This window comes from Microtus pennsylvanicus, chromosome 8, assembly GCF_037038515.1.
Source record: "Microtus pennsylvanicus isolate mMicPen1 chromosome 8, mMicPen1.hap1, whole genome shotgun sequence".
NCBI lineage: Eukaryota > Metazoa > Chordata > Mammalia > Rodentia > Cricetidae > Microtus > Microtus pennsylvanicus.
The window spans coordinates 28165626-28183507 of NC_134586.1; the positions used below are offsets into that span (position 1 = coordinate 28165626).

Sequence of the window (17882 nt, forward strand, 5' to 3'; positions counted from 1 at the left end):
TAGTGGCTCGGTTTTGTTTTCAGCCACGGGATGAGCCTGGGGTTTTCTGCATGCTCACATGTGCTCTACTATTGAGCTTCACTCTGTCTCCTTGGTTCATTTAAATCAATACTGGGAGACTCTTCTTTCTGGTCCACGTTTTCTCAGACTCTGGGGATTGCTTACTGAAAAGCTAGCTGGCCCAGCTCTGCCCCAGCAGAACTGGAGAGTGAGTGCTTCCTGTCTGAAACCAGAGTTTGAGGTCCACATTCTCTCTGGCCGAAAAACCAGCACCTCTTGAAAATATGACTCCATCCCAGCCTGCTGCTTTTCAGTTTACAGATTTTACCCAGAGGGGTGCAGGGTGTGTCCTTTCCCTCTGCTGCCGTAACAAGTCAGGGAAGATGTGGTTAACAGCATCGATTTACCATCTTTCACTTCTGGAGAACACATGTCTCAATGGGTTCAAAGACCCGAGGTTCCTCAGGATGCCGTGGGGGGCGAGTTCTTTTTCCATCTTTCCAGCTTCTGGAAGGCACACCCTCTCTGTCCTCCAGGCTAGCATGTTAGCTTCTGCTCCCTGTTCTCTCGACCCTCGGTAAGGACCTAGGTGATTACATCTGCTCCATTTGGATAATCAGAACAGCAATTTGGACATGGTCTCCTTTGGTACTGGAAATTTCTATTCAGTCAACAACAGGTGTTGGCCAGCTTAAGGTAGTTTGGTAGCAAGGCATCTAATTTTGTGCCTTCTAGCCTCAGACTCCATCCTTGGTTAATGGAATAGCATCCATGGATCTGGAGTCCTGGGTCTGAGTGTGGATTTTACTTGGCCTAAGTAGAGCCTACAGCAAGAGGCTTGCTTTCTCTATACCAAGTATGGGGGCTGGTGATGAGGGCAGGTGCTCTCTGGGACCCTCACAGTTCTGCCATTCTGAGTCTGACCCCAGTGCCTAGCTTCTGCTTCTCATCTGGTATCTTCATTGGGCTTTGTCTCCTCAGCTCATGGAGCAGTGAAACTGCCTGGAGGCTGTTAAAAGGGAAGATGAGGCTTAGGGAGCATGGCTCCTGGGTACCAATTACTTTAAAGGAAGACAGAGTCATGTAAACGAAAGATGGCAGGGCACCACTCTGTTGCCTGTCCACTTCCTCCAAGTCCTGCAGCAAGTTCCTTGGGTCAAATGAAAGAAACTGGCTTTACCCTGTGAGCTGCGTGTACTTGTGGGTTATGTGTAACTCGTGCAGTGGCTCATTTGAAACCTTAGGTATGCTCCAGTTTATATCTGATACGGTAAAATACTGCAAGCTACTGACCAGGTACAAGTATGTCCCTCTGTGCCTGGGAAGATCTGTAATGGATTGTGTGTGGAGACTGAGATGGGCCGCTGCCCTGGGGTAATCCTTGTAGCCCAGGGTGTGGCAATGAGAGGAAGATCTTTTGAGATGCTCTTTGTTCTGTTTGGGACAGGTGGTCTGATCCTGCTGTGCAGGGGCTGTGAGGGGTGGCGGCAGGACAGCTGGCATCCTGCAGTGTCTGGGAAGGAGGACATGGCTGCATATTTAGCACATGTAAATACATGTCAGCCCGAGACAATGTTGCTGTGGAATAGTTAGCCTTCAGTGAGCAGGCATGAGCACGGATGCTCCATATTTGATCCTTATTATATTATGTTGTTCCATTTTACTGATAAGAACGCTCAGTGTCTAAAAGGTTAAGTTAATTTAGGGAATATCCTGCGGTTATAGAGAGCTGAGAAGCATACAGAGTTGAGTCTAAGTAAATGCCCCATTCCCATACACATCTTTCTGCTAATGCCACCTGCATTTCCTAGATTATTCTCCTATCTGAGTCAGGCTTTTGGATATGGGATATAGGAGCCTTGGATGAAGGGGAGGGGACAGCTGTCACCGACACACTAAGCCACAGTCTGCAGAAGGGATGGCCTCAAACTCTGGCCAGCCACATATCAGAAATTCCAGCTGCCTGTAGCTAACCTTCAGCTAATCTGGCCTTGACTGCTTTGGCTTCCTGTCCAAATTAAGCCACAGACTGAAAGAAAAATGTTCCTGGATGGGCAATCATATTTCCCTGTGTACGTGTGTGTGTGTGCATGCGTGCATGTGTGTGTGGTGAGTGAGACTGTAGGTGTCTGTGCATGTGTGTGTTAGTGCATGCGTGGTTGTGGGCGTGTGTGTGTGTGTGACTGTAGGTGTCTGGATAGGTGACTGTAGCTGTGGTCAGTCTTTCCCAGTAGGTTGTAGCTCCCCGAGCAGTGACTGTTTTGTATAACCTCATCATCCACAGCTCCTGCTGTGAGGGGACCCTGGGAGTCATGCACACACTTCTGGGTCCCTTATCCTGTACTTTGTCCTGTGAGGCTACACACTGGGAGGGGACCGGGATCTACTGTAGGTCCTACCTGAGTAGGGTTACAGACTGCAGCTGTACTAAGAAGATGTGCAGAAACTATAGCAAAGGCCATGAGCTTCACAGACGAGAGTGACAATAATCCATGCCTCCACATGCTTCATTGGTGACATACATGTGTCTGTGTGTGTACAACAGCTTACTTAATTATGAGCAAGTCCATGGTCACGGAAGGGCCTTGCCTCACCGGCCCCTTTCTTGAATGTAAAGGAGCTGCATACTCTTTCCCATGGGATCCCTTTACCCAGCTGTATGGTCAGTGCCCTGAAGTCATAATTTCTCCATAGCACAGGGAAGTTGGGCCGAGCACTTACCATCATGAATCTAAGCTCCTTTTATAGTTTCATAAGCACCCCATCTTTTTGTCATGGTGCTTAAGGTGCAGAGTCTTCAGCAGGGACCACAGGAACCAAAGCTGTGTTGGGCATCCATGCTTCATTCTAGAAGCAGGGGCTCCTTCAGCTGCCTACTGAGTGTAGAGGTCGTTATTCTGCTTCTTTCTTCTCCTGAGGAAGCTGCCAGGGAGAGCAGGTAAACCAGTTCCAGTGCCGTGTAAAGCCGCGTGGGTCGGTCTCAGAGTCCTGCCTCGGAGATTGAGGAACACCTTGGCAAGTGCCTGACGGACACAGCAGGGACTTTGCAGTCAAGTTTATGTCATCATTCAAGGAGGGACTTCGGGGTGGGTGTGGGTGTGTAGGGGCCTCCACATCCATCTGGGAAGCTGAGTCCTTTTGACAGCATGTTCCAAACAATAAATTCCTCTACCACCCACATGAGAATTCTAGAATCTGAGTGTCAGGAAAGCATGCAGGACCTTGGAGATCATTTGGTGAGCTTTTGTCTGCTGCTGAGTAACTGCACGCAGGAGGGAGGTGACCGTGTTCAGGGGTCTTATGTACTTGTTCAGGGGGCTTCCTAGGAGAGAGAAGATGAGATCCAGGTATCCTGCTCTGCTAAAAAAAATTGACTCAAGAGAAAATGTTCTCTGGGAAGTGGGGATGGCTGGAATCATGTGCACCTCATTGGAATGATGGGTATGAGTTAGGTACTGGATAAGTCCATGTCTTGAGCCGTCTCAGACTTCATCCCTGAATCTTCCTTCATTTTTATAGCCCCGGGCCCCAGAAGTCTTCATAATCACAAAACAGTGCCAACAGTACCACAGGGATCTTGGAAGATGCTGTGCTAGTCTAAGTGCTCATCGTGTCTTAAAATGCCTGAGCAGCATGCTGAGGTCATGGGGCTAATGATTGGCACTTCAGAACAGGCCCTGGGGGCTTTCACATGATCACCAGCTGTGCCTCTAACCACTAGTCATGCTGCTTTTCCTTTGGGAAGGTAGTGACTGTTATCATTAGCTGTCCAATCGCCCTAAACTCAAGCATTTCCACATGTGACACTCTATTCTCCAGTGTTTGTTGTCTTCATAGAACAAGACCAGATACACTTTGCCTTAAAGGCTATAGCCCTCCTGATTACCATGAGGACACAGAGAAGAGGAACATAAACAAGGGGACAAAGTCACAGGTGGAAGAGCTTGATAGATGCTACAGGTCTTGTTTCTGCTTTGTACAATCTGTTTTGAGACGCAGAGCAGTGGGGCCTTTAGACCGCTACCTTCGTCTTTCAGGGTAGTTGTCCATGCCACTCCTCTGCGGCTGCCTTCTGACTTGGCCGTTTTAAGCGAGTGAGGCAAAGGAAAAGCCAAGCAGCACGGAAGTGCCTCGGTCTTAGTAGGGGACTAGGATCTCCAAGGACCCTCTACTTGGTGATATCCATTGCCCCAAGCCTTGGCCACACCCGAAGATGAAGGCATCAAATGCTTCCCCTGTCCTAAAGGAGAAAGGGATGTTGGAGTAGAGGGACCCCCAATATGACTGGGTCCATGGAGCATCAGAACAATCTGAGCAGAAGGAAGAGGACCACTGGGAGCACAGGGAGGGTGAGATGCAGGCGGAGAGAGCGTTCAGGAATTTCCTGAGTGCAAGGGGATCACCAGTGTGGGCTTAAGGTGCCCAAGAAGTTGGAGGGTTGGTGGCAGACAAGTCAGCCCTAGCCTGGGTGTCACTGGATAAGGCCACAGGCGTCTCTCTGCCTCAGTGTACTGTCACCAGTGGCGATGATGCTTCAGTTCCCGGATTTGAGTTGTCAGGATGTAGAAATGAAAAGGTACTCCTTCATCTGTCACCAGAGAAGGGACTCTGGCCAGCTCGAGTGTGGCGAGCATTGATCCAGCAGGCCGTGTTCTTCCCTCCCATACCCTCTGTCTTGCTAAAACCCAATAGATTACAGTTCGAAAGCTAGTCTCCAAGGTCTAGTCCCTTATTTGGCCACTTCCTCCTCCTGAGGCTGACTATCAAGGTCCAGCTGTCAAAGTATTGAAGCTCCGTAATCAAAACCCATTGGCCCACCTAATTAGCATAGCCAATTGAAGTTAAACACCTCATCCTAATACTGGCTTTTTTCTTTGTACCTTCATAAATTCCATTTTCCCATGTGCCATGCCTGTCTTCCCTCTATCCAGAGGCAGTCCTTTGTTCCCCTCTAGGACAAATATCCCTGCCCCCTTCCCCTTTTCCCTCATCCTCTATCTCCTGTGTTTGTCTCTTATTCCCTGCCCTCTATTCTTCATGGGCAAATAAACCTCCTTTGTGCAGAGAAGTTGGTCTTGGGGGGTCGTGGGCTGATATCTTTCCTTTTTGCTTCTTTTCGTGTGCAATGTGGGCCACCTCCAATGGGCCAGTTCTAGGAGAGGTGCCAGAGGGGTGTAGTGCCTGTGCCGTGGTCTACCCTGCAGTAGTGTTAGATGAGACCGAAGCTGGGACGATACCCAGCCGAGGCTCTGACGTCTGGGGTTTAATGGCGCTTGAGATGTATTTAGACAGGAGTCTGGTTCGACTCACTTGTGAAGGCATGTTTGTGCATCTGCATGTATGATTTATTTGATATTTGAAAGTAATTTATAACCAAGATTCTTTGAATCCTTCCCTGGTCCTGGTGTCACTGCTGAAAGCTCCCAGGAAGTGCTTGTGGAGGGCAGGGCCTGGGCTCCCTTCAGTGTGGGTGCAAATTCTCGTTATTCCTGCCGGAAGGATGACTTGGGTATCTTAAAGTGCAAGCTTCTGCTTTCTTATTTGAGTTATAAGGGTTTTTTGGGGCTTATGTACATAGCATTGGTGAGGATTACAATAGGAGCTTGGACGACCTCAGAACAGTAAACTAGAGAGTCTGTACTAGCCTGGGTGATGGCTTTCCCACAGCTGCACAGATGGGTGCCCCCGTGTGTGTCTTCCCTGGCCTGTTTACTGCAGCCCTCCCTAAAACCCCATGAGCAATAAGGGCGGAATCTCATACAACTGGTTAGGATGAGTGTCTGGACGTACAAGTCATGTCCAGTGACCATTCCTCCTTCCTCCTCTGACGGAATGGCAGCAGTCCAAGTCCAGCTGTGGTTATCTTTTGTAAATGGGCACATCTGGTTTGATGAAAACAATTTGATTCAGAGGACAGTTCTGTATAATATGCAGGAATGGAATTTATATCTGGCTTATTTTGCATATCACAGTGTTTTCCCTCATGTTGAAGCATGTGTCAGAGTATCCTATCTAGGGTTGAACAATATCCCAGTGCAGGCCACATCTTAATAACCCGTTGATCCCTCGATGGGCACGCGTGCTGTCTCTGTCTGGTGTCTCTTGTGAATAATGCTGCTGTGAGCCCTGGTTCGCAAATACCCATTGGAGCCTTTGCCCCTTAAGAATTTTGGGTGTTTGCCCACTAGTGGAGCTGCTGGGTCATGTAATAATTGATTATTTAGTTTTTTGAGGAACTTGCCCCCTGCTTTCCAGTGGCTTACCGCTTTTCAGACGGCCAACAAGACGTGCGGTGGTTCTGTTTTCTGTATTTTTGCCAACACCTGCTACTCTCTACTGATCCTGAACGCACTAGTTGTCATACAGTGTCTCTCTGGCTTTGTGCACTTCCATGTAAACTATGGCGAGCTCAGGATGGAGTCCTCTTTCCTGCTCTTCCAGATGAATGCCCACGGGTTGCCTTCGGCTTTCAGGCATAGGGTTTCAGGAGGTTGTGAGTTCCTGTGCACATGCTACCAGAAGGCAGTGAGTAGGGGAGCTAGGTACTGCTTCTCCACTAGAAAGAGCCCTACTGTCATTTGGGGAGGGGAAATAGGGACACTTAGCTTAAATAATGGGCAGGAGAGGCCTTGGTAGGGTAAGACTGGTTGGTGAGAATGTGAGAGCCAAGGGGTGCCTGACCCAGAGGACTTCATACGTGGTTTTAGTATTTCATTCTGAAAACCAGGAGAGCTAAGGATAGCACTTGCAGGGGTGAATGCAGAGCAGAAGGGAAGGGGCTGGGAATGGGGTTTAGAGCTCAGAGATTTTGTTCTTAGTCTTCCCACCAAACACGGGGACAGACTAGATCCAGATAGCTTTATATTGGAAAGGAGCTTATTGTCTACCTGCGGGTTTATTGATGTTGGTTTTGTTTTTGCCTCCCACCTTGTTGTCTGCCTGTTGGCAGAGGTTTTGGGGATTAACAAGACAAATAGATGTGATCATTGTAAATGTAATGTAATGTCATTATTACATGTACCAGGAAAGGGAAGCAACAAGGGATTGATGTGTCTTTCTTCCACCTTAGTGAGGATGAGAGACATCAAGGAGAAAGACGAGCAGGCCCGAGTGGCTCCATTTCTGTACATATATTGTTTTCCAGTGTGGGAATGTGAGGGGTAGCACCTCCCCTCTCGGCCACGCAGCCCCAGGAGTGGAACAATTTCAGAGCCTTTCCTTGATGCACTCCTTGGAAAGGGAGCAGCATTTTATGGGTTCTGGATCTCTTTGTTATTTTGTTTCCTCTCACAAACTGACACTTGACCTGTGCATGTGCAACGCAACAATTTAAAGAGATGGTGCTTAACCCAAATGATTGTATAGGGAAAATACTAAATAATAGTAAAACACCATTCATGCTTCTCTTCTCTGAAAGAAGGTAGCCTTTCTTTGTGACCTGAGGCTCTCTGTGTGGGTATCTGGAAAGTTCTTATTAATAGCTACTGCTATTTGGGTAGAACTTTCAGATATACAATCTCAGTTAGTACTCTGGGTTGTTCTGCAAGGAATGCATTGCTAATTCTGCCTTTCAGAACAGTAGATAAGGCCCAGAGCAATGTCTGTTTACTTGGTTCTTTATAGACTCGGGGGCCTGGGTGCAGGTTGTGTGACAAAACTTTCCCTGGTGAGAAGCAACACACTTGTCTACTCGCCCCAGATAGGGAACCCACAATAGGCCCAAGAAAGTAGACCATCAAAGTCCAGTTTGGTGAGTTTAGTGAACCAATGAATTTTATTTGGGTTACTCACAGGAGTAGGGGCGAGGGGTTTATCACAGGAGCAGACAATGACCCAAAGACAGCTGCATCACCAAAGCTTACCTCAGTGTAGATGATAGCTCACAAAGCTTGGAACAGAGCACAGTGCACACCCTGCAGGCTGAGAGTGTCCTTTCCAGATGCCTCAGGTCTAAAGCTCTTTAGGGCAGCTTGTTTCTTTTATGTTTCTTCCAGGTAATGGTCTGGTTGCAGAGTCTTTGCAATTTTTCTCCTTTCAGAGACTTCTTTGCAGCTCAGCTTTCTACCATAGAGGGGGACTCTAAGCTTTTATTGCTTACTCTGGCAAGGAGGAGCTTAGTGAATCTGGTCAGTTTCAGGGACTTCCTGAAGCTATTTTGAGTTGTTTACCTTTCTGCTTAAGAAGCTTTCTGTTAAATGGAATGTTTTCATCTTCAGGAAAATGTTACACAGTAGTGTGAGACCACATAGCTGTGCAGCTCATGGCAAGACACATGCCCTCTCTGATGTCTGGTTCTGCTTGGACTTCTTCCACATCTTGTGGCTGGCTAGATAGTCCCTCGGAGACCTGGTCCAACTAGGTGTCTGGCATATATAGGAGCATGCCTCACTTCTGATATGCCGTCCTGATCTTTTTCATGGGTGTGCATCAGTGGGAGCAGAATTGTCTCTGGATCACATAGAAAGAGAAATGAAAAGATCTGGCCTCTTCTTAGCTTCCTTCCAACCTTGGTCACCTTCAGCCCACATAGTTCTGTCCTGGAACGCCTCTGCTGGGAACCCCTGGCTGTGGGTCTAGAGCCTTGGCGGCAGGTGGCACAAAGTTCCCAGGAGTTCATGTAGAGGGTGTGTGGAACTCCCTGCTCCTCTCTGTCACAGCAGGCAGGTGTTTGCCAGGTGGACCTGTGCCCCCTCTAGACGGGGCTTTCGGCAGTGGGACAGGAGTCTGGCACTGGTGTGTCTGTGGTAATTCTGGTGGAATCTGTAATTCCCTTACCAAAGAATCATTCAATGTGCAGAATTTGGAAAGTGTAATAAAACGTGAAAGTTATAAGGGTTGAACTCTCAGCCATCCTGGCAGGGTTTTGCCAAGCTGCTATGTCACTGTCCCCAGACACCAGCTACCCCAAAGACTTCCTGTTTGTCCAGCGTGATGTCTGTCCTCAGGCAGAGCCAATCCTATTAACTTCGGCGCTGGAAATGCTGACATTCAGTAGACTCAGTGAACTCACCGAGTTTAGGTGCGTTGTCTCTCGGTGGTGGTGAGCAGCAGATGTGGAGGTCTCGCTTTCCTCCGTGCCAGGGGAAACACAAAGGAGTATTTTACTGTTCTTGTGGTTGGCCCTGAGCAGTTGAAGCCTGAGATTTAGCTGCATGCATCTGCAGGTTTTCCCCTTCATGCCTGCTGGTACCAAGGATAAAGTGGCATTATGATTAGTATCTACTGCGGAAAGGTTAACCTTGATCAGGAGCAGATGGCTTTCCTCCGTGGGACTCTCTTTTGGGGTTTCTTCTCCTCTGTCACCTTCTTGAGTTGTTGTGCTACCAGGAGTGTGAAGAGGTTTCTGTACTGGGTCTGAGGAGGTGTGGGTGCTGTCGGCATGACCGCCTTCTGGTTAGCGTGGCCTTCGGAATGCTCAGGTTCTCCACCTGCCTTCCCTCCTGCCTTTGGCGGGTCACTGGAGGAAGGTGCTCTATTTAAGGCAGTGCTGACCTACTGAGTGGGGGAGATGCTGCAGATGCCCTTGCCCTTTGCTGTCCCTTATGGAGCCAATGTGATGGCTGTGGGCTGCGTCATCTCTTCTGGAAAGATGAGGAAGAGTTGGGATGCCGCTGTACTGCATTCAAGCAGTTTGGGTGCACAGCACCAAGACTGATGCATGCAAGGGAGGTTTTCATTTCAACCTCCCCTCTCAGCTTGAGGGCCACTATCAGGTTTCTCTCTGCCCATTGAGGAAAATCGTTCCATACTTATCTTTTGAGTGTCGGTAAGGTAAAGGTAGTCACGGCCTTGTTGTCTGTTGGATCTGGGAATCCTTATTCTTTGGTCGGTCTTTTTGCAGGCAGTGGTTATTTCAAGATCAGAAAAGCCACCCATCTATCATGTCCAGACCAGTTCTTGGCTGCTCCCCTCCCCCTCTTAGAATCAAGTGCTTAATAATCTCCCTTTCCTACCTCACACCCCAGTCTTCACCATGCACTTCCCTGAGTACTGCCCGGCGTGGTAGTCTCCAGACTCATGTGGCTACTCAGGTGGAGATTAATTGAAATGAAATAGAACTTAAAATGTACTTCCTTAGCTGTACCAGAGACATTTCATGTGATCTACAGATACATTTGCCTGGTACCTACCATATTGGATCATTCAAAATGACGTTCCATTTTAACTATTTTAAAAGTTATAATTGGACTTAGATATGGTAGCTCATGCCTGTAATCCCAGCATTTAGGTGGCTGAGGCTGGAGAATTGCCTTTGGTTTGTGATCAGATTGAATTAAGTATTTGAGTGGCTAAGGCTGGAGAATTGCGTTTAGTTTGACAAGATTGGGTTATATAGTGAGTTCTGGGCTCAGCCAGGGCTGTAGAGTGAGACTCTGTCTCAGAAAGTAAAAACCCCAAGTCCAAACGATAGCAACAAAGCTGCACTGTACAGCTCGCTGCAGTAGGGTGACATGCCCTGAGCTGCACTGCACAGCTCGCTGCAGTAGGGTGACATGCCCTGAGCTGCATTGCACAGCTTGCTGCAGTAGGGTGACATGTCTTGAGTTGCCGTGGCCACTTTTGGAAGAAAAGTACTTGATGCAGGATTCGAAGCATTTAGAGTGAGCAGGAAGGGTTGCGGGAGGAGGCCCTAGGATGGGCTTGTAGGAGTGACACCCAAGCAGCACCGTGGTCGAGGGGACTGCATTTGGTCAGGAAGCTGGGAAATCGCAGCCCTCTGTGCCCTGTGAGATTAGGACGCTGAAGGCAGGACCCTGAAGCTCTGTATCAGCGAGCAGATCCCCGCCCCTCCTGGGTAAACTTCACTTTGGGTCTCGGTTGTTCAGTCTCAGAGCTGCATTAGGAATTCTGGCGTCAGGGACACTGAACCTTGCTCAGCTCCTTGCCTCTGTAGTCCAGTAAGATAGCCTGTCGCTCCATGCCACAGGGTGACCCTTGAAGGCCCACCGGGGTCATCCATGGAGAAGCTGCTCTGAACTGGTGATAGGCAGTCTTGGCTGATTCAACACCAGGAGACAGGGTCCTCTTGTACTTTAGCCACCAGGTTCGCCCTGGTTCAATCCAGTGCAGCTCCTGCTTGAGGATGACTACTGTGCTTTTAGGGGACTATGGGGCCCTTTTATCATGGGGAATCGACATATGTAAAATCCCGATAGATGTTTGCGCAGGTCTTGGGTGGCTTCTGCCCAAAAGAAATCCTTTGTGTGCTCAGAGACTCTTGAGTGACATCAGACTCTAGTAGGACATCATTTTGCAGCTTTTCCTTCCTGGGATGAACTGCCTTCTGAACTAGGGTATTCTTCAGGACTCACCAGCTCTATTTGTGGCAGAAGGCACATGACCAGTGAGGACGGCTGTGCTGTTGAAGCTCATACCTCTTCTATGTTTATGGCTCATTGGGGATCTGCATCTTTACTTAAGGGTGGAGGAAGGAGGGGCGGGAATACTGGAAGCTACAGGTTGGGTTCTGCTTCCTTAGACCAGAGGTTTTAAGGCAGAATTGTTAAAGCCAGCTCTGGGGTTTGTAAAGGAGCCACTAAGCAAAGAGCAGAGGGAAGAACATTCTGAGAACATGTGAAGGCACTGTGGCAGGCAAGAACCAGGCATGTGTGAGGGATGAGAGGAGTCCCAGATGTAATAAGCTCAGGGGAGTTGGCCTGGGCCGGCATGCACAGGCTTCAAGAAACACGACAAAGAGTTTGGGTTTGAAAATGATTGAAGCAGGAGAATGCCAGGGCCTGGTTTACTGTTTGTGTTTCCCAAAAGAGCATGGCGACAGGTTATGAGTGGGGCGTGGGCTCGAGATGGGGAGCCTGGTAATGAGAGCAATGTCCGGGGTTCCTGCAGCGTTTCTGGGCAGGCAGTGGATGGTGGCCTGGACTAGAGTGGTGGCACAGGAGGCAGAAACCATTGATCACCTCCGTTCCCTCAGAGCTCCTCCCCTGTCCATGGAGCAAGTGGAAGGACTCAGTGCTCACAGTGTAGACGGACAGAACCCATCAAGGAAGCTTTTAATGTTTGCCTGTGGTCTATTTCATGTCGGTTACCTCTCTGTCACCGTGAAACTGCCAGAGACTCACAACTTTAGAAGATTCAATCCATGGCCCATTGGCTCATTGCTTTCAGATCTGTGGGAGGCACCGCATTGTGTTCAGGGAGTATGGCTTGCACCTTTCACCTCACAGTGGCTGGAAAGCAAAGGACAGGAAGAGGCGGGTTATTATATTCCCTCAAGGACATATCCCCAGTGAGTCAAGTCCCTCTCATCAGGTCCCACCCCTTGAAGGTCTGCCACCTTCATGTGATGAGGATGAAACGTGTGAGCCCCCAGGAAATGCCTGCGATACAAACCAGGACGATGTTGTTGGTTATCAAGACATTGTTATTGTTATAGTCACAGCAATAGATGTTGAGCATCCTCTGGAGTGGGGAGTGAATGAAAACAAACCACGCCATTGTTCCATCACTGACTGGGAGGAAGTGAGGATGTACCTGTTCATTCCCTGGCTGGAATGTCTCTCTAGGCCCTTGCAGGGCAGGGTGGTATGAGGGTAAGGGGTCTGTGATGGGGACCTGTTTGTGTCCTTGTCCTTCTGAGAAGAGAAAATACCTGCATGTAGTAGGCATGGATGTGGCTGTTTTCAAGGGAGCCTAGTCACCGGACAAATAGGAGTAAGCGGAATATGCTCTAGACCTCTTACCTGTTTCCATGTGGCCTGGTTTGCTGAGCTGCTATTCTGGGATTTTCTTGGGCACCAGAGCATCCATGGATATAGCCCAGTAAGGCTAGAGCCAGATCAGACTTAACTGGTGGCATCAGTTCAGCTGGCAGCCAGGAGGCAAAGCTTTGAATCAGCCTTATAATTTGAAAATTGGTCTTTGTGTTGGGTGGTGATTTTGTGCTAACAAAAAGCGCCAGAGAAACAATGCAGGCTGCCCTACCTTCGTGGTGTTACTCTTGACTGAGAATCCTTGCTACAAAGATGGGCGTTCCACACTCCTGGGACCCCTGGATGGTTGTAGTTCTCATTGTGAGTGCTCCTAGAGGCACGCCTAGAACCTCAGGTCCGGATGGAAAAGTGACTTGGAGAGACCAAGGTCACAGTCTCCACAGCCCTCATGGAGGCTGACCTTGGAGAATACACTTCTTACCTTTCTGCATGTGGACAGTTATGATGGAAGTGCCCTTTATCACTCAAAGGCCGCAGCAGTATTCGAAGATAACTGTATTCTTGTCCCCTGGCCAGGGACAAGTTGAAATTACGTTCCCCTGCACTCTCAGGCCCTTGCATATGTGCTTTCTCCAGATGGCATGTTCCAGAGGTATCCTCGTGTTATGAAAATGGCTCTCAATATAAATAAGAAACCCTATGGAGTATGAGGGTGCTCAGGAGTCCGTACAAGAGGCCTTGACATTGGTGGACCCCTTGGCTTGTTCAGGGAGACCCTGCCTTTTGCTTAAGGTGCCCAGCAACCCTTGCTGGTTTTTACACTAATGTTTTCCACCTTCGTCTTAAGAGTCATCCCAGAGCCCTAGCACTGCTTAGTTTGTGATATGAGGCAACTACTATGTGAACAATGGTGGTACTCGACTAAAGGCCATTGTAATGCATTGACATGAGTAGGAAATTGGGGTGCCGCAAGGCTGCCAGTAGGGGAACATGGCTGCTTTTATAGATGTGGGGGAAGATCAGTCCAGGAGCTAAAACAGCATCCACTAAGTTCTGCCAATGCCAAATAGAGTCTAGAATGTCAAACTTGCATGCCACAGATAGAACAAAAAGCAGCGAAGAATTAAGTTACAGTCCAGTTTGCCAAACCAAGATGGAACACAGGGTCACTTTGGAATTGGTCACGCCAGTGTAAGAAAATGAAACAGGGATACTTTCCACTCTCAGTCACCAGGGAGGTCCCTGGGAAGTCACCATAGGTATTAGTATTGGAGATGGTGCTCATTAAATATAGGTATCCATCACTTTCTCCTCTGCCCAGAAATACCAGGAGGTGCAGACGTATTCCTGGGCTGTGTGCACACATGTGTGCATGTGTGTACAGTGTTTAAGGAGCTGAGGAGGGAGGGGTATAGTGTGGCAGTTCACGATGAGTTCTGAGTGCAGCCGAATCTTCCACTGTCTCATTTTGTGACCTTTAGTGAGTCATGTGCTCCTTTGTTTTCTTGTGTGTCGAATGAAGGCACTTATCTTGCCGCTGAGGAGAGCAGCTCTGCTTCAGCTGCCTTGACTAATCCAAACCCATGCTCTCGCGTTCTGCTCTGGAGTCTTTATAAGGAAACCCAGTTCCCAGCCTTCTTGGGACCTTCCTTACTTTATACTTCGGCATCTATATATTGAGAGCAGGGCAGGAAATTACAAGCTGTGACAGAGGGGTCTGTTCTTCACAAGCCTGGTACTCTGGTAAATATTCTGTGTCCCTGGGGTGCAGCAGCTGCCTGGAGCCACTGGGCAGAGCAAGGGAAGAGAGTGAGGGGGTTGTGTGGTGAGGTGAGTGTGCCAGGGAAGTGGGTACAATGGAGACGCTGTACCAGGATCTGTGGAATAAAGCGCAGGTCCAATGCTAGAGACAGCAGACAACAGCTGTGCAGGTGGCTGATGACAGCTGATACCAACGAAGGCCTGATGTGCTCGCCTTTCTATCCAGTGGGTGATGAGTGGATGGCATCTGTGCGTTTCTCACACCTTCCCCTCTGTCCACGGTAGACAGCGATCATCTACTATGATAAGCATTCCTCTTGTGCCCGGAAACGTCTCAGTATCCCTTCCTCACCTTTTTGGAATCTGATGTCAATCATTGGATTTACAGTTGAAATTTATTGCCTGTGGCTGTTGTGATGGGGAATACAGACAGACTTTGGAACCCGGACAGTGTGCTGAGCACTGGGCAAGCATGTTGCTTGGCTCTCTTTTGATTGCATGAGATAACTGACGCATCTTAACTGAGCAAAAACTAAGTATTTTAGTGACTTAATCATCTCAGTGGTGGAAGAAAGTGGCTTGTGGAAGGCCCTACCACAAAGGTCCCAATAACTCCCAGGAGTGCTCCCTGGGACCTCATCGGTATGGTCTTGGAGGGGGACATTCAACATCCAGATCACCTGGCTGGATAGGAGCTTCCTTTAGCCCAGCCCCCTCCCTGCACTGCGTTTGTCTTTGCTGTAGGAGCTCCAGTCAGTGTTGAAGGTATCCTCCCTGCAGTGTACTGTGTGTTTGCATCGTTGGTTCCTGAGCTGGTGTGCCACTCATTAACTTTTCCTTCTTCCTAAGTCCTATACCCTACCCTCATTTCTCCCTTTCCTTCTTTCCTTATAGCTTTGGAGCCTGTCCTGGAACTCACTCTGTAGACCAGGCTGGCCTTGAACTTACAGAGATCCGCCTGTCTCTGCCTCCCAAGTGCTGGGATTAAAGGCATGCACCACCCCTGCCTAGTCTCCCTTTTCTTTTTTAAGTAACCATTTTATTCGTGCGTTCTTATAAATATGTTAAGGCCCATATGTTGCCTTAATTTCCCCTTCCCCTGTACTCTTTCTCACTATCTCAGTGCTAGGAAAGCACAGTCTCACCTCTTGTGTGCCTAAGTCAAGTCCGTGAGACCGAAGAGCAGAGCTACATGTTCACGGTCATTTGAACTAAGTTAGGCAAGGCCTAGAACAGATTTCCTGGCTGTAGTTCTCAGCATACATATTAGTGTTTTATGGTATGTCGCCTCCCAAATTCCCGCAGCAGCCTGATAAAAAGTTTGGTTTTTTTTTTCCCCAAAAAAATTGTGTCTAGAATCCAAAGTGCTCTTCTTTTCACCATAGTAACGGTAGCCTTTTTCTCTCGTTGCAGGTTCCAACTATGGGAGCCCACGCCCAGCTCATGCCAACATGAATGCCAATGCAGCTGCAGGGCTCGCTCCCGAGCACATCCCTACTCCAGGAGCAGCGCTGTCCTGGCAGGCAGCCATCGATGCCGCCCGGCAGGCCAAGCTCATGGGCAGTGCTGGCAACGCAACCATCTCTACTGTCAGTTCCACGCAGCGGAAGCGGCAGCAGTACGGGAAACCCAAGAAGCAGGGCGGCACAACTGCCACGCGGCCACCCCGTGCTCTGCTCTGCCTGACTCTGAAGAACCCCATCCGGAGGGCATGCATAAGCATCGTTGAATGGAAATATCCTTTATGTTCTGGGATGGCCGAGGTGTTCCTTGGATCTGCATGGGGCGGGGGGGCTGGCTTGCACTCTGGGGATATCAAGCGCAGACTTGCGCTGGTGATGTTAGGTTTATCTTATATTTACTGCCCTACCGATGAAAGTTAGAATTCTCAACCTCCCGGCTGGACTCCATGTGTCACTATCGCAGAGGACAAGGTCCCAGAATTTGTTGGTATTACAAGCATCCCTAAACCAAAAATCCAAAATCTCAATTTTCCTAAAGTCTAAAACTTTTATAGTATCAACACAGATGGAAAGTTGTCCATTTGATCTTATGTGACAGGTTGCTGTCAAAATGCAGGCTCTAAATTTGTGTTGTCTGTGTGTATAAGGTGTACATAGGACATAAATGAATTTTAAGGTCAGACTTGGGTCCCATTCCCAAGAATTCTCATGAATCTGAAGATATTCCAAAATCCAAACATGTATTTAAGCGTGAAATGCTTTGAGTCCCAAGCATTTGAGAGACAGGGCACTGGGCCTGTCACCAGTAACTTTAGAGAAAATTTGTAGGTATCAGTGTGGAATATGAACTCATATTCAAGCTACCTGCCTACGCAGTTTTCATTGTTGCTGCATGCTGCTTTATAACTTTCTTTCCTATGGCATGGTGTAGCAGTAGCTCACAACCTGACCTCTTTCTGGTGTGACTGGACCAGGAAATGCATGAGAACCCCAGGGCTTGGCAGCAGGAATTCTCAGCCTGGGCTCTGCACTGGAATCACCTGGAAAGGTTTATTAAATTCTAGATGCCAAAGGTCCCACTCATCCCCAGACATTCTACAGAGTTCTCCAGGCCAGGCTCTGGGATAGCCAAGGTTGAAAGCATCATCTAAAGTAATGTGTATCTACTTTGAACACACAGGAAGGAGTGGAAGCAGGGGCCTTTAGGAACCGTGTCTCTTAAGGGCTGGAATGTTACCATGGACACAAGTCTTAATGTCTGAGTATTGAGTTACACTGGAAAAGACCTCAAAGCACAGGCCTAGCTATCACCAGGGATGAAATAAGTCACATGAAACTCCCCAGGACACGTGACCAGGAATAGACAGCATTAGATCCCTGACACTTAGTGCTAGGTATTTTTTTTTAACTCAAATTCAAATTTGAGTTAAGAAATCAAATTCAATATTTTTTTTTTAAAAAAAACTCGACTCTTTCCATCTGGATGGAGTGTTCGTCTCATTTGTGAGTTTCTAGGGAAAGATTTAAAACCCTTGGGTAGTGGTTGGAAGGTGAAAAGAAGACCTGGGGTGAAAATAAAATTCAGAGGTGCAGACAACACCCATCTGGAATAACTGAATTCCTTTTCCAGAATTAACTACAACAGGATGCAGTTATAGCAGCAAGGGCTGCTCCTAAATTGTCTAGTCTGCTAAACTGCACATAGTCCATGAATGGCCGAGAAACTAGACTTGGTTAATCTTCTCAGGCTGCCTTCAGAGCCATGGAGTAAGAGAACTGGGACCCAGAGATAACTACAGGGGAACCGTGAGATCCAAAAGACCTCCCATAAGTTGGTTTTACATCCAGATTCCCCACAGTTAAAACCCATGCGCTTCCCAAACTCCCTGTGCTAAGTACTTGGTAGTGTGCCAGAGGACTAGGCAAGACTGGATAGTAACTAAGTAGTACTAGATAGTTACTAGATGCAACCAGATAGTGAGTTATT

At 48.4% G+C, this 17882-nt stretch overlaps 1 protein-coding gene across 11 annotated transcripts in view; it reads left to right on the plus strand.

The window, feature by feature from the left end:
* Cacna1c (calcium voltage-gated channel subunit alpha1 C) overlaps nt 1-17882 on the plus strand; it is a 660622-nt gene that overhangs the window by 141603 nt on the left and 501137 nt on the right. For all 11 annotated transcript variants that reach the window (XM_075982990.1, XM_075982987.1, XM_075982992.1 and 8 more), the window contains exon 2: nt 15846-16167. In XM_075982990.1, the coding sequence (XP_075839105.1) occupies nt 15846-16167 (322 nt within the window). The remainder of the gene's footprint in view (nt 1-15845; nt 16168-17882) is intronic.